We start from the raw sequence: 22,575 nt of genomic DNA, 5'->3' as shown, positions 1-22,575 counted from the left end.
AGCAGCCAAAGTGTAAGCATGCTCGATACGTGTCCTCCAAGGATTCAATCTTGTCATGTCATAACTCACAAAATGTATCCCATGAATGATCATCATCACCCATATAATCATCTATGGTCGCATCACAAACATCATCATCATCCTCAGTGTGGAATGATATGGATCAAACCCATACACGTATACCACTCTGGCGTCTAGACATAGTAAATAGAACTTGAATTCAGGCAACTAGGATATGACGTAAGCCACGTGCTCTGAACACATAAACCAGTGTTCGATTCGAAAGGTTCGCTTATGTGGGACACGCATCCCACGGTTCAGGCCCGGTAGTTCTCGTAAATCTCCAGAAGTCATCACGAACGAGCCACATGCGGGGAAACTTGCACGTGTGGTTCTGACCAGAGAGGGAAGACCTACCCCATCGGTTTCTAATAACCATCGTACCGGTCGCCACCGCTGGCGCACCCATAACGTTTGCTAATCTACTATATAATAATGGTATGAAAGACAATTCGACATATTTTCGCGAAATATTGCCACTATTAAGTACGGCTAGTACTATTGCTACGTGCTTGGATTATTTCAAACGGGAGAGGTTGAATGCTTTTGAATCTATTGTATTAACTTCACCTTCCACTCGCAGTATGCTTTTCATGGTCTTGGCCTGCGATTCAATTGCCATGTACTTAGCTATCGAGCCTTAAAGTTCATGTTTTCATGTGATCGCAGCCAAGTGCCTAAAAGAATGGCTACGTGTAACCCTTGGTGTTTCCCTTCGATGGGTGTTGGTAGCGTAGCCCCGCCGTATAACAAATAGCTATTCATAAAGCGTGTGTCTTATGCGGAGAAATTGGGTCTATAGATAGAGCTGAAACGCTGCGAACCAGATATCCACGGAAGGTAAACTTCTGTTTTGTTTTACCTCTAGGTTCAATTAAAAGGAACTATAACTAAAGGGAGTTTAGAGGCCATATGAATCTCTTCTAGGATCAAAAATGACTTGATTGAATTTAAGAGAATTTTCCATGTTGCACCAAGTTACTTACGGAAGTATGCATACACTCCAGGAACACTTCGGGGTAAACACCCATCCGAATGGGTAGGGTCGAGGGTTCGGCATTCAGGCCGTAACATTAGTTAAGCAGAACAAAAAAAAGATTTTTCCTCTGTTCACCCTAAATGCTACGCATGGTAAAGTGCTCTCCAAACCGAGCTGGATAGTCTCCTCTCACTCGGCTCACCAACCTGAACTTTCATTGTTACGGTTTCAGATATTCAAACCGCAATTGGATGGTTCCCAGCTTTTCGTATGGGGGTTCTCATACGGCATAAGTGACAGAGTGGTATTTGTTTCCTTCTTGCCGTAATCACCATTTGTTCGACGAAATCGCCCGAGGTCGAGTGCCCGGTACGTGGTACGCCTGCGGCCCTCGGCTCCGTCACAAGCGGCGCATACGTCCCGTAAGGCGCTGTTCGGCCACGATCTGATCTCCGTTGTAGTTTTCTTCATGGATCCGGCACTTGCTAGGCCTGTATCGGATCTGGTACCCAATTCCTTGACAGTGGCTTTACGTCCGGTCGTGGTGTGTTCACAATTCGTACAAACGGAACGTCTGGCATCGATCGCTTCTACAAGATCACCGGGCCTCTGCCGCCCAATCTCGTATGTGATGGTCAGTGGCCCTAATATCGATAGGCTTCGCTCCCTCTAGGGGCCGGTCCTCGCTCGCCAGCGGTTGCGGACGCTTCGCTAATCAATCTACAGTTCGATTTAGCGGCAAGAACGAAAGCTGGTAAGTGCCGTAGTGTAAGAGAAAGATACCGATTAACTTAACGGTGGAGCCCTTTCGTTGTCCGCGAAGAACATAAGCTCCCGATGGTTCCTCAATCAACGGCATTTCCTCAATCAACGGCAAATTATCACTCAACGAAGGAAGAGTTTTCGGAACCTGTCAAGGAGAACCCAGTTAAAGAGGATTCGGAACCTGTCAAAGAAGAGGAGCCCGTCAAAGAGAAGTGCTCAGAACCTGTCGAAATGCCATCGGCACCTGGCGAAAAGCCATCGGCACCTGTCGAAAAGCCATCGGCACCTGTCGAAACGGAGGCGCCACCCGCCGGGGAAAACGGGATTCGAACCCGCGACTTCTGGCGTGACAGACCAGCACTCTAACCAACTGAGCTATTTCCCCTGCCCTAGAAATGTAGTTAGAAGTAAAAGTAATTTGAGAGGTAGAAGCAAGTTTAATAACCATGACCTTATGAATATAGTTTCGTAAGAGCGTGGCTTCGGTCATTAACCCACTTAAAGGCTTTCCTTTCGCAACAGGCTATGTTCCCTACTGAGGTAAGTTGCCTCCGTCTCATCGCGAGCACCTACAATGTTGTGATTACATTGTTTAGTAATACATTTACTTGGTGGTTTAACGGTCGCCTCTCCAGGAATGGAAGGTAAAAATGTTGGAACTTCTCTTCTATTCAAATCGGAGAATTTATGGAGGAATTTGGGTTTCGAATTCCCAAAAACCACACGATTATATGGCCAAAAAGAATGTGGTGGTATGTGTGCAAAGGGTCCCAAATCGATTAATGAAATCCAAGTAGGCGCCATAGCACCTCATATGATCCCATACAAAGAAATGTAAAGATGCACACATGTACATATGCGCTCATCAAAATAACACGATAATGCTACCTGCTCATTTGAGCTAAACATTTGATAATCCTGATATGCACATAGCTTGCCTGCATATGGCATACATACACAGTTGCACCTCAGTACCATATGAATATCCAAAATGCCCAAAAATATGAGGCGTGTGAATAAACTCACCAAATCCCCAAATGTGTGAACAATGTACCAAGAACTCACACAATGCACGGAATAATCCCTAATGTTCCACACATAGCGTGTGAACACACTCCATAAGAAAACTCATCAAAATCCCCCAAATGTGTGACACAAGTCCACAATGTGCTAACGCACATTATCAAGGCTATAAAAGCACCAATAGTGTGAGAAAACACTAGCAATGCCCAAATGTGTGTGAATCAAGGCTAACAATGCTAAGTTTTGCAGTGTGACCTCCTAATCAACATCGGTCAATATTAGGTAATCTTGATAGCTTGGAATGGATGGAAAAACAGATCTAAACCCTAGGCTTATCACCAATGAAAATACCAAATAAGTCCAAGTTAGCAAGAGCTTACCTTAGCCTTGTCAAAGCATGTGTCATTGGGTCTTGCTCTCAAGCCACAAATGCAACTTCCCATTATGGGTGCACTAGCTCATCCGTCACATCCTCACTTCATATTGTCACATGAGAACGCTCCTTGCCAAAGGAGTAAAGAGAGAGCTCTCAATGCCTAGATAAAGACATTGAGAGCTAAATCCTAGGCTTGTTACCAATAGAAATGCCAAATAAGTATTGTCACTTCATATTGTCACATCTGTTACCATATTATAGTAGTGATGTGTGTGAACACACTTAGGACCGCCGGGGCACTTTTTCCCTCACTAGGAGGTTTTTTCCCCCGTGCATTGTATATACGCCCATTATCTTCTAGGGCTAATCATCTTTCATTTTTGGCACTCATAATACACTACTGTGTTGTGCTCAAGCTTCCTCATCTTCTTGAAGTTGTGTGTGCATTCCTGCAACCCTAATTCCAACAATTGGTATCAGAGCAGGCTTCCTCCTCCCGGGCAGCATCACCGGCACCTGCCGCTTCATCTCCTCCGATTGCGACAAGGTTTCACGAGCGTCTGCAGGTTAGTATATGCCGTGGGAGAACCCGTAGGGCTCGGTCATTTCAGAATTTTGATCTGAGGTCATTTCGCCCTCCGTTTTTGCATTCCAAGTACTGCGCAGGCAAAATCGTCCTACTGTGCAGATTTTCTGTCAAGATTAAAATCTGCAGGACAGGTGCCCATTCGTCTGTTTTGGGCTGTGCTACATAGCACAGGTCGATTTTATACAGGTTTACCTCTTACAGACAGCATTTACATCTAGTAGTACAGTCATTGGCCATGGCTGACAACAATGATGTATTCCGCATGTTGGCTGCTGAGGATAAGTTGGATGGCACCAACTATCCATTGTGGGCATATATGATGCGACATGTATTGGTAGCAAAGGGGTTATGGAACATTGTGCAGGGTATTGATGCACGTCCTATTGTGGCTGGGAATGCTGCAAACACATCAGAAACAGGTACTGTTGATGATGGTGCAGGCACAAGTGCGGTAGCAGCTGTTCGAGAACCACCACTTTCAGCAGAGCAGATTCGTTGGGATGGTAGAGATGCGCAGGCTCATGCCTTGATTGCGCTGTCTGTCAAACGTACCATTATCCCACATATTCGCTCCTGCAGGACTTCTAAGGATGCTTGGGATGTACTTGCCACATTGTATCAGGCAAGAAATGAGGCTCGTGTTGCTTATCTCCGAAAACAGTTGGAGAGTGAGCATATGAACGAAGGTGATTCTATGGATAGCTTTTTGACAAAGATCAAGGATTTCAAAGAGCAGCTCATTTCTGCAGATGAAATCCTATCTGACAGTTCACTTGTGCAGACTGTTTTGAATGGTCTACCAGATTCTTATCAGGGTTTTGCTTCCACTCTTCGCTTGATGATGAAAGGCAATCCCAATGCCTTATCATTTGAGGAGTTAGTTTCTGTTTTGCTGCAAGAAGACCAGTCAAGGTAAAACAGGAATATTATGCGTGTCGCAGATCAAGCTTTCGTTGCTAGTCAGAGAAGCGGGAAAGGTAAAGCTGGCTTTTCTTCTAGTAAGCAGAAATCTGCAAATGCTGCACAACCAAAGAAGGAAGACAAAGATGAGAAGAAGGGTGACAAACAGAAGACATTTTGCAAGTACTGTAAGGAAAATGATCATGTCATCAAAGCGTGTCCTAAGCTGGCTGCGAAAGAGGCTAAGAAGAAAGAGGCTGGTATGGCTGTTGCAGATGCCTCTCCTTCTAACAATGAATCTGCTAATGTTGTGCATGATACAGAATGGGCATTCAATGCGCAGTGCAGTTATGACCCATCTTTGCATGACACATGTATGTCTGCAGTAGATTCAGATGAATGGTACTTTGACAGTGGTGCCACTAAGCATATCACCTCGCAGCGCAGTTTATTCACTTTCCTTGAGTCTGCTCCCACAGGGAATACTGTCACTTGTGCCAATAACTCCTCTTATCCCGTTAAAGGAGTTGGACAGATTGTGCTGAATGTTGCAAATTGCAACACCTTTACACTTTTTGATGCATTGTATGTGCCAGGGATCAAAAAGAATCTGCTGTCAGTCTCCGCATTTGCCAAAACAGGTTTGGTTGTAAAATTTGTGGATGACAGATGTACTGTTCATGATCTCTCTTGTGGTGACATCATTGTAGCATCTGGTTCACTATGTCGAGGGCTGTATAAGCTCAATATGGATGGCAAATGTGTAGAGGATTCAGCATGTGCTATTATGGATACGCAGGCTATTTCAGATGCAAAACTGTGGCATGCACGTTTTGGTCATCTGAATTTTGCAAGTTTGCTGCGCCTGCAGAAATCTGAAATGGTGTCTTCTTTGCCTAAGCTTGAGGCACCTGTCAAGCATGTTTGTGAGGGCTGCATATTGGGTAAAATGCAGCGTGCTTCCTTTCCCAAAGATGGATCAGTGAGAGCTGAACGCAGATTGCAGCTTGTTCACAGTGATGTTTGTGGTCCCATGCAAACTCCATCATTTGGAAACTACCTTTACTTCGTGACTTTCATTGATGATTTTACCAGGCATGCATGGGTATATCCTTTGAAGGCAAAGTCCGAAGTGTTTTTGTGCTTCAAACGTTTTTTGGTTATGGCTGAAAATGTGTCAGAAAGTAAGATGGGCACCCTCCGTTCAGATCGAGGGGGGGAGTATATGTCTTCAGAATTTAATGCATTTCTGGCTGAGCGTGGGATAAAACACCAATGTACAGTGCCGTATACACCACAGCAAAATGGTGTGGCTGAGAGAAAAAACAGGTCTCTCATGGAAATGGCAAGATGTATGGTTAAGAGTCAAAGTCTACCACATGGTTTTTGGCTTGAGGCTGTCATGTGTGCCACTTATGTACTAAACAGGTGTCCCACCAAAGCATTACAGGTTGTCACTCCATATGAGGCTTGGCATAGCCGCAAGCCATCTGTTGGCCATTTACGTGTTTTTGGTTGCCTGGCATATGCATTAGTGCCTGTGCAACATCGCAGAAAATTGGATGACAAAGCTGTCAAATGTATTTTTGTTGGATACAGTGCTGAGAGCAAAGGCTATCGTTTGTATCATCCACAGACAAAGCGCATTTTGGTTAGCCGTGATGTTGTATTTGTGGAAGATGCAGTTCAGCCCTTGGTTTCATGTACTAAGGAGACAGATATCAGCTCACGTGATGTCTATGATACATTGTTGCCTCTTTTCAGTGGTGCACAGTCAAGTGCAATACCTCATGAGGCAGTTTTTCAGCCTATGCAGGTTTTAAATGATGGCACAGATCAGCCTATATCTGATGCAGATGTGCATGATGCACTTAAGGATGAGAGACAAGAGATTGAGGGCTCTAGGAACATGCCTAGATGGCTGGTGCAGACTTTGCGTGACAGCAAGTTGGATGCCCCTTTGTCTAGTCGCACTCGTTCTGGCTCTCATGGTGCCTCTTATGCGTCAGATTGTTATGCATTGGCTGTTTCTAGTATGTGCGATGAAAGTGAGCCTGTTTCATTTGATGAGGCACAAAGTTCAGAAAATTGGATGGCTGCTATGCAAGCAGAATACGATGCTATTATGAAGAATGGTACATGGTCTTTATGTGACTTGCCCCCTGGCAAGAAGGCCATTGGCACTAAGTGGGTTTACAAATTGAAGCGTAAGCCTGATGGCACAGTGGATCGCCATAAGGCTAGGCTTGTTGCAAAAGGTTATGCTCAAGAGAAGGGCATTGATTTTGATGAGACTTTTGCTCCCACATGTCGTATGACCACTGTTCGTAGCATCTGTGCATTAGCAGCTCATAATGGTTGGAATGTACATCAGCTGGACATAAAGACTGCGTTCTTAAATGGAGATTTGCATGAGGAGGTGTATGTATCGCAGCCTCGTGGTTTTGTTCAAAGAGGGCAGGAAAACAAAGTGTGCAGGTTAAAAAAGGCTTTATATGGTTTAAAGCAAGCTCCACGAGCTTGGTATGAAAAAATACATGCATATTTGACTGCACATGGGTTTCAGAATAGTCCAACAGAAAGCACTTTGTATGTTAAACGTGTGGATGGTGTACATCTAATCATTGCTCTCTATGTCGATGACATGCTGCTCACAGGACCAAATGAGAGTCATATTGCTGATTTTAAGGCTGATTTGAATGCCTCTTTTGAGATGTCAGATTTGGGGCATTTGCATCATTATTTGGGGATACAATTTAAGCAGTGTGATGGAGGTATTGCTTTGTGTCAGACAAAGTATATTGAAACATTGTTGCGGAGATTTGGCCTTGAAGACTGCAAGCCTATTGCTACTCCAATGGAGACAGGTTTGAAGTTGAGTCTTCATGATGCTGGAGATCACTTTGATGTCACACTCTATCAGACAGCTGTTGGTTGCCTCATTTATGTATGCATTACGAGGCCAGACATTCAGTTTGCAGTCTCACAGGTGAGCAGATTTATGCATAGCCCAGGCATTAAGCATTGGCAGGCAGTAAAGCGTATCTTTCGCTATTTGAGTGGTACTCGGCATCTTGGGTTGTTTTATCCCAAGGGGGGATCATTGCCGCCAGATTTACATGTTTTTTCAGATTCTGACTGGGCTGGTTGTTATGACACACGCGTGTCCACGAGTGGTTTTTGCTTCATGCTTGGAAGCTCATGCATATCATGGTTGAGCAAGAAGCAGCCTACTGTGGCCACTTCTAGTTGTGAAGCTGAGTACAGGGCAGCTTTCACAGCTACGGTTGAGTGTGTGTGGCTCAGACGCCTTATGGCTGATTTGGGTGTTGGGCAGCCATCTGCCACCACCATCTTCACTGACAGTCAGAGCGCATTGGCAGTTGCGCGGAACCCAGTGTTCCATGCTCGTACGAAGCACATTGAGGTGCACTACCATTATGTCAGGGAGAGACTCTCTGCAGGAGAGATCAGTTTGGCTTATGTGCCAACACAGGATAACCTTGCAGACCTTTTCACAAAGGCTCTGCCTCGTGAGAAGTTCGAAGCTTTTCGCAAAGCTTTGGGCTTACTCCCTTTTGTGGATTCGTCCACATAGCTAGACACTTCCCTATACATGAGTGCTAGCTCTTGTTCACCGCATCACTCCAGGGGGGATTTGTTACCATATTATAGTAGTGATGTGTGTGAACACACTTAGGACCGCCGGGGCACTTTTTCCCTCACTAGGAGGTTTTTTCCCCCGTGCATTGTATATACGCCCATTATCTTCTAGGGCTAATCATCTTTCATTTTTGGCACTCATAATACACTACTGTGTTGTGCTCAAGCTTCCTCATCTTCTTGAAGTTGTGTGTGCATTCCTGCAACCCTAATTCCAACAACATCCTCACTTCATATTGTCACATGAGAACGCTCCTTGCCAAAGGAGTAAAGAGAGAGCTCTCAATGCCTAGATAAAGACATTGAGAGCTAAATCCTAGGCTTGTTACCAATAGAAATGCCACAAATGCAACTTCCCATTATGGGTGCACTAGCTCATCCGTCACATCCTCACTTCATATTGTCACATGAGAACGCTCCTTGCCAAAGGAGTAAAGAGAGAGCTCTCAATGCCTAGATAAAGACATTGAGAGCTAAATCCTAGGCTTGTTACCAATAGAAATGCCAAATAAGTATTGTCACTTCATATTGTCACATCCTCACTTCATATTGTCACTTCATATTGTCACATGAGAACGCTCCTTGCAGGCTTGTTACAAATAGAAATGCCAAATAAGTTCAAGTTAGCAAGAGCTTACCTTAGCCTTGTCAAAGCATGTGTCATTGGGTCTTGCTCTCTCGAGCTACAAATGCAACTTGCCATTATGGGTGCACTAGCTCATCTGTCACATCCTCACTTTGTTGTCACATGGGAATTCTCCTTGCCAAAGTAGCGAAGAGAGAGCTCTCAATGCCTGGATGAAGGCAAGAAGAGATGGTCCTTCACAATGGTTCTCTCTCGCACAGATGAGAGAAGAAGAGGAAGCTATTGCAAGAAGAAGAAAACCTACAATCAAATCTATCTAACATGCATCCATAAAAACAAGCAAGATTCAAAACCATACAAGTAAGTAAGAAGAGAGAAGAGGGAGAGCTCACAAGTAAACCATTGATTGTGTCTTGCTTATTGTCAAAAATGACTTATATACAAATGACTAGTTTTCACACTAAGCCGACCAAACTTCAAAATGATGCCACCTCTTTTACTAGTCTTAAGCAACTATGTACACCAAGTCCGTAAACTTTTCCTATTTGACATTAAGCTCATTGGTAAGGTTGCTTTATATATTGGAGTGCCGTCTTATAAATAAGTGCCCGATCGCACGGGTAGTAAGATGGAAAAGTGCCTTATGGTAAGTCAAAGGCAGGCGAAACCATGTTAACCAACAGAGTGGTTAAAACGAGATATCAAGAAGTAAATGTCAAAGAAAGCAACAAGAGAGTCGAAGAAAGAAGTTGAGTTAGAGAAGTCTTCATGCTGGAGAAGTTCACACACTTGGGCACCTTCTACACACTGCTCATGCATGTCTCACATGCATATTTCACCACGGGCATCACAATTTTTTTCACTTCTTGCATCACATGATGGCACACACGTCACACATGTACATGCAACTAACCTCGTCAATGTCAACCCTCCAAGCACATCTTTGGATAGGGGAATGATGGCAATTGCGTGTGCAACCCATCGCCTGGAGACCCCTTGACCTTGTAGTAGGCACCTCCAACGAGCTTCAATATATGTAACCTCTTCTTCGACTCCATTTTATCACAACCGTAATCTCACCACAACCGACGTATTCACCTCAAAGAAGCCTTATCTCTGAGCATCATGCTGTTAGATCGGGATATATTCTCATGTTATGTTATGAAGGTCTAGACTGCCATCCACCCATGTAAATCATTACATGGTGGTCCAAGCTTTCATTCCACACCTATCATAAACGAAGGTAAAACCCAACAACACATGCTTCGATAAGGTTAAGGTAAGCTCTTAACTTGAACAATTTACATGTATAAATAATATACATACACATATATGTATGAATATACATATACGTATGTATGTATGTGTATACATACGTACATTCATACATACATACATATATACATACACACACACATATGTATGTATGTATACACATACATATGCATATGCATATACATACATACATATGTGTATATATGTATGTATATGTATATGTACATGTACATGTACATGTATATGTATATGTATATGTATATGTATATGTTTATATGTATGTATATGTGTATGTTTATGTATATGTGTATATATAAGTATACATATACATACATATGCATATATGTATATGTATACATATTCACACACACACACACACACACATATGCATACACACATATGTATATATGTATATGTATACATATACATATATGTGTGTATATTTATTATATATGTACATATACATATACATATACATATATGTATATGTATATATATTATATATGTGTATGTATATGTATATGTATAACTATATTTATACATACACATACACATACATATGTGTATATATGTATATATGGCCTTTAATCCATTATCGTAACATTTAGAAGCTCCTATACTTTCTTTTATATTGTCATGGGACCCTACATTATAATTAAAGCTACAATATTCAAGATCAAGAAATCCGTAACATGTTGGCCCAAAATTATAACCTTGTATCCCATCAATCATGTCCTTCTCAACATTTAGGGGTGTTTGGAGCTTTTCACCGCATATGAGAGTAGTAATAATTGTCATGAAAATGCACTATAAAAGTCATACTCTTTTGAGAAAGCTAGCCATGACCAAGCTCATTTAGTTAACATATGAGTTTTGGGATCCCGTGTGAATAAGACATTATCTCATAAATGAATGGACACAATGCTCCTTTGTACTTATCGAGTTCTCTAAGCTATTTGCCTTCTCTTGTATGTGTGTAACGTGTCTCTGTTATAGCGCTTGCAGAGAAAGAAGCCAAAATTTGATAGAAGAAGAAAGCGCTAAACCAGAAGAGACTAAACAAGTTCCCAAACACTTCAAAACGGCCAAACATTTTGTACAATATGACTTGGCCCAAAGGACTCACAACGGAGAGCCAGGGACCTCGTATGATGTCCAGCCAAGGTGAAAGAAGTTACCCTGGCGCAGGCTCGGATGAAGACCCAAGACCTATCTACATCAGGGATGACCTCTCGACCGAGGAAGAAACAAAACTCGTTGCTCTCCTCATTGAATTCTAGGATTGCTTCGTGTGAAAGTACATAGATATGAAGGGTGTACCCCCCGAAGTGGTCAAACATACCATTCCTATGGTAGATGGAGCGAGACCACTGGTCAAGCAAAGAGCTTACCCCATGAATCCAAAATACTCCAAGATGGTCTAGGAAGAAATTGATCGACTCATAGATGCTGGATTCATCTATGAAATTGAGCACACGAAATGGGTTTCACCCATAGTGATATTGCCCAAGAAGAATGGAAAGGTGCGAGTGTACGTGGACCTCAAAAAGGCCAATGCTGCCACTATACGGGATCACTATCCCTTGACCTTTCACAGAGCGCGTGCTTGAAAGAGTCACAGGGAAGAAAGCCTATAGCTTCCTGGATGGATTCTCTGGATATAATCAGGTGTTGATTGATCCAAAAATCAACACAAAACAGTCTTTGCAACCGAATGGGAAAGTTATGCATACTGTGTCATGCCCTTTGGGCTAACCAATGCCCTCGGCACCTTCCAGTGTCTAATGTGCACAGCCTATAAGGAATATCTATGGAAATTCCTTGAAGTCTTCATGGATGACCTATGTGTCAATTCCATGTGGAAAGCACACCTTAAATGTTTACGAAAGGTGTTGAGAGATGTAGGCTCTAACCATATTTCCCTAAACCCTCTCAAATGCTAATTCTGGGTTCGGCATGGAGTCATCCTAGGACATATTGTCTCCAAACAAGGAATCTCCACCACTGATGATAGCAAGGTTCAGCTCATCCTTGAGTTGCCATCATCAACCAACTTTAAAGGAGTCAAGCGCTTCATGGGACACGTTGGGTACTATCGACGTTTCATTTTTATGTACGTCGATATAGCTCGCCCCCTTTACATACTTCTAATTCTCTTTGAGTGGACAGACGAATGCCAATAGGAGTATAATACCCTAAAGAAAGCCTTGGTAAGTGCTCCTATTTTGAGGTCCCCCAACTGGGACATCATATTTCATGTCCACATTAACACCTCCGCCTTTGCAGTTGGGTGTGTGTTGGCTCAACCCGGTGAACACAAGATGGATTTCCCTATTACCTTTGCCAGCTAACTCAATGAGGTAGAAAAAAATTATACCACCACTAAGAGAGAAGGGTTGGCAATGGTTTACACGGTCCAGAAGTTTCGCCATTATCTTTTGGTAACCAAATTTATCTTCTTTGTAGCAGACCATCAAGCTCTCCTCTATCTGGTAAACAAACCCTACACAACTAGAAGGATCACCGATGGTTTGCTAATCTTGCATGAGTTTGACTTCACTATCACAGTGTAGCAGCAGGGCTCACAACATGTCTTGGTGGACCATATGTCATGCATTCCCAACGGTGAGCCGCTAGTGTGGGAGTTGATGACGATTTACCAGATGTTGCCTTGTTCCAACTGTGCTTAATTCCGGAATGGGAAGTGAAGGTTGCACACTTCCTTGCCAATGGCCTACCCGTTGACCCACTTCTCAACAAAGACCGAGCAAGGCGCCTCATTAAAAAGGAGACCTCCTACAAATTAATTGCAAGCCAACTCTACAGGCAGGGGAAGGACATAATTATAAGACGCTGTGTCTGAGAAGACAAGTATGTCTTCCTTTTAGAACAAGCTCACTCCGCCTATGCTGGGAGAGGCACTTCGCAGAGCAGATATCACTGCTCGCAAACAACAGGGCTAAGGTGGCACCTTGATGGTCGACAATGCTGAATATATCAAATGGTGCGACAAATGTCAACGAACGACAATTCCATGCTTTACGGACAGCATGCCCGTCGTGTCCTTGCAATCGTTTGAAAAATGAGACATTGATTTCATAGGACCCATTAGTCCTGCGGCTTGATACACTTAAGCTTGATACATCATTGCAGCCCACGGACTATTGCACAAAATGGGTCGAAACCAAGGCTACCCGCAAGGCTGCCAAATTTCTGTATGAATCAGTGATCACTCGCTTTTCGGATGCCCTCTTAAGATCCTTGCGACACAATGGCGCTTACTTCATTAAGGAGGTGTTACAATTCCTCTTACAAGAATACCTACCTAGTCATAGGAAATCTTCCCCTTACTACCTCTAAGCCAATGGCCAAGCAAAGAGCACAAACACATGCACCTACAACAAATCTCGTCTCAAGAGGACCATGGCGGATGCAAGTCTTGCCCATGTTATGACCCATCGCTTAGAAAACCCTTAATCTTGTAGATATACCTCTAACAAGCTTCAATGTAATAGAGAAAGCCTATGAACTTAATGAGCTTAGTGTAAAAACCAATCAATTGTATATAAGTCATTTTTAACAACTAGCAATACACAATCATTTCCTTGTAGTAGTTTTCTTGGGAACTTTCCTTCTTCCCTCTTCTTGCTTGCTTGCATTGCTATTGGATTTTTAATTGCTTGATGGATGCTTGTTTGAATAGGTGCTTGTAGGTTTCCCTCTTCCAATAGTGAAAGACCATCTCTTCTTTCTCCATCTAGTCATTGAAAACTCTCTCTTCATAGCAAAGATGATTTCGGTGTGGCAACAAAGTGAGAACATGATGGACAAGCTAGTGCACCCACAATAAGAAGAAGCATTTATATCTTGAAAGCAAGACTCAATGGCGCATGCTTCGAAAAGACTAAGGTAAGTTCTTGACTTAAACATTTACTTAAACATTTACAAAAGACTATAACTGCATTACAATTGTAATCAATTAATTTTAGAAATATTTTTCTTTTATAAATAAAAATTTCCCTTCTAGCAAAAAATGAAGACTAAAACCTTCTAGCACTGGTTGTTGTAGTGTATGTGTGTGTGTGTGTGTGTGTGTGTGTGTGTACAAGGGCATATCAATGAAGGGGTCCCGCCTCCTACTGCCTCGTCATTGTGAAACCCCTCTGGCTAAAAATCAAAATCAATAGTCATTACACAACGATGATGCGTGATCCAAACCAACTAAAGCTTTCAATGCTAGTAGCTGATGAAAAAACGTGGCGTGCATGCATGACCCATATGACTTACAATTTGATTCCACATGGTAACACGCAGGTAAGCACTGTGTACGTATTGTTCACTGCTTGCCCGATGCTCAAACAAGCACCAACCTTTCTTTCAAGTTGCTTTTGAGTGATTCATTGTCAGTGGTGGCAGAACCAAGTTTTTATGCGCTTTGGGTTGCATTCACTTCTTGACGAAGGTGCTAATGCTTCACTAGGCCTGGCTTTCATCAACCAGCTGGTTTTGCTGAAGGCAGCCCACCACCCTATCCAGGCCCATACTCCACAAAGACAGTTGATATAGAAAGCTCGTACTGCGAGGTCATAGATGTTCGCCCCACATCCCATCTTGTATAACCACTTCTCCATGATTTTAGCACTTCACAAGCTCATGATGTGAGTACGTTCATACTCGTGGACAAACTGCCTAGTGTGGAGAAATTTAGGCATTCTACGCTTCAGTTCAAATACAACTCCACCTTTATAACAATCTCTATTATACGGTTAATTGGACTGGCCCATTTCTATACTTTAGAGTGTTGACTGAAGTACACCGAACAGGTGCAAAGCATTTGGTTTGTGGACTAGAAATTAAATGGATTGCAGGCTAGAGGACTGCCATACTAGCCCATTTCTATACTTTGAGTGTTGACTGAAGTACACTGAACAGGTGCAAAGCATTTGGTTTGTGGACTAGAAATTAAATGGATTGCAGGCTAGAGGACTGCCATACTAGGACAAATGGAGCTATCATTGAAGAAAGAAAAATTAAAATGATTACATGCTAGAGTGCCATACTAGGACACGTGGAGCTATCAGACACTTCCTGTAGTATCAAATTTCGACATTACAAGAAAGTCTCACATCATAAAGATGCCCTCCCTGTATGTTGGAGAGAGAGAGAGAGAGAGAGAGAGAGAGAGCCATCATCTTCAGCCAAAACAGACAACAGTTGATAAATCTTGCACACCAACTGCTGGTTAGATAGTTAGCTTCCATTGGTGAAACACTTGATTGCACTAATAATGCACTTTGCATTATTAAACACATGACTTCTAACAGCAGACAACAAATTATCAACTCTTGCTGCATAAAAGACTTTATTTTGCGCCACAATTCTTGCAAGATTTCTGAAACTTACCAGCACATATATTTTAACAAAAACAATAAAATATTCCTTTAAATTTTCAGCAGATTCCAGTATGTTCATATAAGAAGCATTGGCCATAGAGATATTTCCAGAACCCCATGGTTGAATTGGGGGTGCCGATACACATTACAACAATGTTATTGCATCATTTGGAAATTAAAATCCACTTACATAACCAGTCAATAATCTTGTGCACATAATTTTTTTAAGAAAAAAGGTTGGTTACATCCTTGCTACTAGGACCCATCATTCAAGATACCAGCCCAAAATCTTGAAGGACTAACCTAGACCAAGTACAATTAAAATTTTTAAGAAAAGAGGTTGGTTGCATCCTTGCTACTTGATAGGGCTCTCTCTGCTAATAGAACAATTAAAATTTCTACATGAAAAACAAAATGTGCTTTGAAACTGCCAGCATCAATGATACACTTTCACAACATAATGATCTCTCAATGCTGACATGAGCTCACAAGAAAAAGGGCATTGCAATGCCCAATATAGACTACATATCCCCCAAGATATATGGGGAGTTAAAAGGCTCTCTAGTGCACCAACAATCTAACTGCCATGTCATCCAAATCTTCAATCACCTGAGACATACGTTTTAGCCTCGTAATATTTTTTCTCGCTCTCCACCTTCTTGTCATTTCTTTTCTGTATAAGCAAATGCAAACACATCAGCATGGGACATCCAGATACTCAAGCATTTATGCGTATAGAACAAGCTGAAAAAAACAAAAACAGGTCTGAAAAGAGTGGTAGCATCTTGCTAGGTACATTTGTGGCTAGTTCAGCACAGGACCTTGTAAGCCTCATGATTTGCAACAATTCTTTTGATAATGGTGGTTGTTGTGGTATCCATTGCACTCTCAATGACTGTAAAGATACCCAATTCTTTTGCTGCTTTGTAAGGATCATTTTCCCCCTGAAAAGCAAAATTAACTGTGTCAAAAGATTCAAGATGCATTCACACAAAATTGACTGAAAAGCAAACAAGAAAAAACAAATGGCCTCTTTTCTCCTCATTTATGAACATTAGAGAATATGTGTGTGTGTGTGTGTGTGTGAGAGAGAGAGAGAGAGAGAGAGAGAGAGAGAGAGAGAGAGAAGAAGAAGAAGAAGATGCATTAACGACTTGCAAAAGACCCAACAGGTCTATAAGACTGAAAATGAGTACATATGATCAATGAAATACTAGATGTCGAAAACATGAAAAAAAATAAACATCTACTGGAGGAAAAAAAATAAACTTCTAAATGTCAGAAACATCCATGAAGGTAGAAATGAAGATTTCCTGCAATCTATCAAAGTTTCCATCTCAGCTATGATTGAAGGCATAGACCACAGCACTGTATAGCTGCTCTTAAGAAAAGCTTCACTTATACCAGTGTAAACCTATCTACCCCTGGCTTTTTATCTGTTCCAAAATGTGGATCCCTCCCACCTTTTAACCTCTGTTTCCAAACAATTTTGAAGCTGTGTATACAATCCGTCTGCACAGATTGTAGAATTTTTCAGAAAGTGTCAAACTCTGGTTTCTGCTCCTCTCTCACACTGTGTCCTTGTTTTGAGAGTCTTTTGTATTGCTAAGTCAGCCCTCTTTCTAGAACTACAGCACACATCACATGTGCACTTGCCTTGGAAACTAAGGGTTTTAATCCATTACACAAAGAACAAACAGGTTCAAAGATAGCTAGAGTCATGGAAAAATCACCAACATGACCAAAGAAACCAAGCAGCGGGCCTGTGATTTGCTACCTCCCTTTGTGGAGACCAAGGTGAGGGTCAAAGAGGATAGCTTACAACAGTCCACCCTTTGATAATGCAGCCCCATTGCATTATCCCCTTTACCCCATGCAAAACCAAGCAATGAACCTTGACCACTCTCCTTTGACTTGCCATGTTCAAAAGAATTCGAAGATTTCAGCACCCTCAACTGTTACAACAGTGTTGAAATGTGGCGATTTGCCCTTGCTACCTGCACGTATCACTTTTAGATAAACTCTTTTCATGCCACCTTGCCCTGCTGAAGTGGTTATAGTAAGATACAATTCACATCAACATATGATTGTCTGCAGTCTTTTCAAGACTTGTTTGCAAGTTCGGAAGTGCAAGAGCAGACCCAACTGTTAAGCAACACCATCCAGACTTACAGTCTTTCCTTCAAAGGCTCTAATCTCAACGGAGGGATCAGATTTTAGAGCAGGGCATCAGCTGAGGACCACCACCACCGCCTATGTTTAGAATTTGCAACTATGATAATTAAAGATACGGAATGCACACGAGTGCTTTCGGGGAAGGAAAGCCAAAAGATACACGTGTGAAACTCAACTGAAGACACTGCAAGGCTTGGAGAATACGCTCTCACAAACTTCAGACTTATAAACAAGAAACAGACATCAGTGAGCACACAAGTGTCTTAAAATTTCACTAGGTTGGCTGGAAGCCCATGTTAGTTGGACATTCAGAAGCGTATGAGGTAAGGGAACATATGTTGCAGTCAAACCAAGAAAAGGCCTGATACCCAATGCCAATTGCAACCCTTCATTCCTTGACAGAGAATGAAAGCTAGGAGCCAGATTACAGGCTTCATACCATCTTATCATTAGTTGATATAGGTAAGAAAGAATCTATGTAAGGTTCTTTGGGAAGGCCTGTGTGCTGTCAACCCTCAGGTTTCAGAGCCTTCATCATCTTGTAAATGGTAGAACCTGAGGGAGTACTGCTGAGATCAGGAAGTTAGGATCCTTGTGGGTACCAAAACTACGAGTCTGGCTCCTATATGGGGATTCCAATGTGTATCCTAAGATCTCAGGCAGCCCTCTTTCAAGGTTTTGATGCGTGAAGACAACATCCCGTCCTGTGTATGTTTCTGCCAATCGTCTGGGATCTAACCACAATTCTAAACAGCCATGTGTAGCTGGTTTGTGGTTCCATAGAACCGTTTTTTGATAAGAGTGAGATCACGATGTTAGATTATGGGTTTCATAGACTGTCATTTGTTCATGACAGTGAACTGTAGGGTGATGTCCCTCGACTCAAGCTTCAGCCAAAGATATATATGAAGCTCTTTTTGATCCAAACTCTAAGCCATTTTGTTGTTTTCATGATCTTTTCAATTCTGAAATTTTGTTGACATTATCTGCTTGTGAGTGTAATTCAATAACATGAAATGAAGTTTCTAAAGTACAAAAAATTCTGGCTGATATTTTAAAAGAGTTTTGTGATGTATTTCTGAGCGAGCTACCTAGTGGTCTCCCACCTGAGAGGGGCATTGATCTTGTGATTGAGCTATTGCCTGGTAGTAATCTCATCTCCTGACAACCTTATCGGCATATTAGCCAGGAGGAGAAACACGAGATTGCTCAACAACTGCAAGATTATCTTAATAAAGGTTTTGTCTAGTCTAGTAAGTCTCCATGGGGTTCTCCCATTCTTCTGCCATGGAAGAAAGATGGTAGTATGCGCTTCAATGTAGATTACAAAGGATTGAACAACCTCACTGTCACGAACATGTATCCTTTGCTAAGGATGGATGATCAAGTAGATCATCTTAAGGGTGCTAAGTATTTCAATAAGATTGATCTATGGTCAAGTTGTCATCAAATAAGGATTAAACCTCAGGATATGCCTAAGATTGCGTTCCGAATGCACTATGGCCACTATGAGTTTCTGGTCCTAACTTTTGGGTTGCCCAATGCTCCTACTACTTTCCAATAGAAGATGAACAATTTATTTCGTCTATATCTACGAGAGTGGATTGTTGTCTTCTTGGATGATGTCAGGACCCTGTGAAAATGGAATAGCACAAGTGTGGGCATGGTGGTTGCTGAGCAAAAATATTAAATGATTCACATTTGGGGTGCCCGGACAAAGAGAATGATGTGTGGACATCTTTAGGTGTGAAGGGGGACCAGAACATTAATGAATTTTAATGTTTGAAACATGGGTGGCCCCTAGGGACCTTTAATAATTATTAAAGTTGGGGGCCTAGGATAATTTTGGAGAGAGGCCACTCCACTTTTGGAGTTACACGCCTCTCTCATCTCTCTCTCTCTCTTGCTTTTTGGGAGTCGTGCAAGTTTGCAAGCGTGGAGAAGAGGAGAAGGCTGGTCGACTGCATATGGTTGCTGCTGCTAGTTTTTGACTGCTGTTTTCCGTACAGAAGTGCCCGTATAGCTGCAGGTACAGTCCACGTGGCTGCCCATACAGGATACGGCTGCTGCAAGTACAGGCGGCGCTGACAGAAGCTGAAGGCGGGTACAGTACGTGTTGCAGGCTGTGCTGCAAGTACAGTCGTACGGAAAGCAGGTACAGGCGGCTGTACGACTGCTGACACAGGCGGCTCGTTGTAGGTGCAGAACTGTACCAGCTGGTACAGGCGGGTACAGCAGGCTAACAGGCAGACTCAAGCGACGGCAGCACAGTCCGTACTGTTCTGTACGGACAGATTCAGTAAGGTGTCATATACCTGTACGGACAGGTACAGCTTGTCAAGGACTGTTCTGTCCAACAGGTACAGGTGGCAGCAACTCAGTTGCAGGCAGTGCTTTACCAGAGCTTAGTTGGTGCATCAGTCGAGTGGTTGCAGGAAGGCAAGTACAGACTGGTACGATTGGCCTCACGAGTGTAGAACCACGTGCTGATTTGGTAAGCTCTAAACTTGTCCATCATTCTTTCTTTCCGTTGGCTTATGTCTGCTGCAGAATTGTGCTATCTGGCCCCTTGTGAGAGGAGGGGTATGGCAGATTGAAAGGGTGGAAACAGAGATTGGACAGTGGATGTATGTTTGTGATGAGTTGTGGAACCATGTTCATGGGATATGACAGATGTGTGCTCAAGGCTGCCCTATTGAATGGTCTTGGCTGATCAGAGGGAAACACAGAGTGTTGTTTTTGAGGGACACAGATCTGTGTGTGAATCCTCTGTGCTCAGAGGTCTTGTGGGCTACCAGATTGGACATACAGGTATATTCTCCTGGCTGGTTTTGTTGTACTCAGCTTTACATCTTTTTGAATTTGAATAAAGAAATACCGAAAGGAGCGCCAAGCTTTGGGGCCAACAGGTGTCGTTCTCATTTCAGATTTGGGGCACTCTAGCTCCAACTAAATTTGTTTTTATATCTGGACTACAAGTGGAAGGACTACAAGTGGAAGGGTGACTGCTAGTCTACCGCACTTTGGTTTCTACCAGAGGCTGGTTTCAAGGTTCCGTTGCCGGGACCCATCATCAACTTTCTTAAGGGGGTGAGCTCGTGGTGGTTGACTCGAGGAAAGTCATCGCTGAAAAATTCAGCAGCATGTCTAATACAGAAGACGAATATTTTTTATCATGAAGAGGAAGAGCAAGAGACCTCTCCTGAGAGAAATGTATCTGAGGATATTCTTGCAGGGAGAACAGGCTGCAGATGATGAGCATTATGAGGATGTAACACAGCTAGAAGATGTGCCTAGTAAAGAGGAAGATGATGCTCAGTTTAAAAATCGTTTGGCTAGTGTTATGGATGTGTTTATGCAGCTCACACAAAGTGAGAAGTTTGCTGAATTTATGAGATCCCGTACAGAGCCTGAAAAGAAGAAGAAGAAGGTGCATTCTAAGAACCTTCCTCAGGGTCATAGTGGTGCCTTCCCACAGGATCCATCTTTTGGACAGTTTCCGAACATGCAACATGCTTTTGGTGCTAACTCACAGAGTTCTTTCTTCGGACAACCATCTATTCCTCAGCAAACTATGCATCCAGGTTATTTTGGTGGTGGCTCTGTGTTCCAATCTGTGACTGGGGGTTATCCTCAGGGAGGCATGGGTATGCCAGGGACTTTTGGAGCAAATTTTCAGCCTGGAATGCAAGGGAATATGTATGGTGGTATGCAGTCCGGAATGCAAGGAAACATGTTTGGGAGCATGCAACCGGGAATGCAAGCAAATATGTATGGTGGCATGCAGCCCGGTATGCATAATGGTATGTTTCGAAACATGGCTGGAATGTCTGACATGCCAGGTGTGGGGATGGGTAATGTTGACCCTATGATGGGCATGAATGCTGGGGGTAGCAATCTTGTGAAGCCACTTCCTTACGATAATCTAACGCCTATGGATAAGGCGAAGGATTATAAGGAAGGGGGAGCTGCTGTGAAATTTGATACATTCAGTGGGGCCAAAGATAAGTTAAAAGCACTTATCTTTTTATAGCAGTTTGATGCTGCTTTTCTGGTGGTAATTACACGGAGTCCTCTAAGGTGAGAAAAGCTGCCACTTTTCTCAAAGGCAATGCATTGCAGTGGTGGTCTACTCTTCATCTGCAGGGCATAGCACCAACTACTCGGGTACAATTTAAACAGGTGTTCTCTTCCGTATGGCTCACATCTACTTTTGAGGTGGATGTAATGACCGCATGGCAGAAGTTGGATGCATCAAAGTGTGACAATCTTGAAGATCATAACAAGAAGTTTTGGGAAGCTTTACTCCCAGTTACTTCTTACCGTGCAGTGCCTTTGTCTGAGCAGACTCGAGTAACAAACATGTCACAGATGATAAAGAATGCTATGACAGCTAATGTGTTACTCACTGGAGTCTCATCTGGGTTTAAAGGCAGTACGAACTCGAGCAAGAAATCTCAAAAGTCTGGGCATGCTTCGCGTGATGCAAAAGAGTCTATAGAGACGCGGTATAAGAAGTTGCCAATGCCCAAGAGAACTTCTGAGGAGAGACAGGCTTTGAGGGATGCTCGGAAATGTTTCTACTATACAGAAGAGGGACATATGTCTTTTAATTGTCCCAAGAGAAAGTCCCAAAAAGACTCTGACAATAAAGGGGAGCCCAAGTCAAAGAAACCAAAACCTTCTGCAGGGTTAGTTCCTGATCTTGTTGGGGAACAGCCAGGTGGTGAAGAGTCTGAGTTGTGCAGGGCATCGGGCAAAGTGAGAGATCAAAATGCCTTGATATTCTTT

At 42.7% G+C, this 22,575-nt stretch overlaps 1 protein-coding gene and 1 non-coding gene across 3 annotated transcripts in view; both read right to left on the bottom strand.

Moving 5' to 3' along the window:
• Positions 1-2,115: 2,115 nt before the first annotated feature.
• TRNAD-GUC (transfer RNA aspartic acid (anticodon GUC)) lies at positions 2,116-2,189 on the bottom strand. Its single transcript has one exon. It is a non-coding gene; the product is annotated as a tRNA-Asp (tRNA).
• A 13,565-nt stretch (positions 2,190-15,754) lies between these two features.
• PECT1 (phosphorylethanolamine cytidylyltransferase 1) overlaps positions 15,755-22,575 on the bottom strand; it is a 106,911-nt gene continuing 100,090 nt past the window's right edge. Inside the window, exons 8-9 of one of the 2 annotated variants that reach the window (XM_086781404.1) lie at positions 16,431-16,553; positions 15,755-16,282 (exon numbers count right to left, since the gene is read on the bottom strand). In XM_086781404.1, the coding sequence (XP_086637530.1) occupies positions 16,211-16,282; positions 16,431-16,553 (195 nt within the window). In that variant the 3' untranslated portion in view covers positions 15,755-16,210. Of the gene's footprint in view, positions 16,283-16,405; positions 16,554-22,575 lie in introns of both variants that reach the window. The other variant, XM_086781405.1, reaches the window with a different exon arrangement.

The sequence above is a fragment of the Cibotium barometz genome, chromosome 43 (assembly GCF_041138505.1).
Source record: "Cibotium barometz isolate CiBa-2024 chromosome 43, ASM4113850v1, whole genome shotgun sequence".
NCBI lineage: Eukaryota > Viridiplantae > Streptophyta > Polypodiopsida > Cyatheales > Cibotiaceae > Cibotium > Cibotium barometz.
This window is presented reverse-complemented; position numbering and strand designations above follow the sequence as displayed.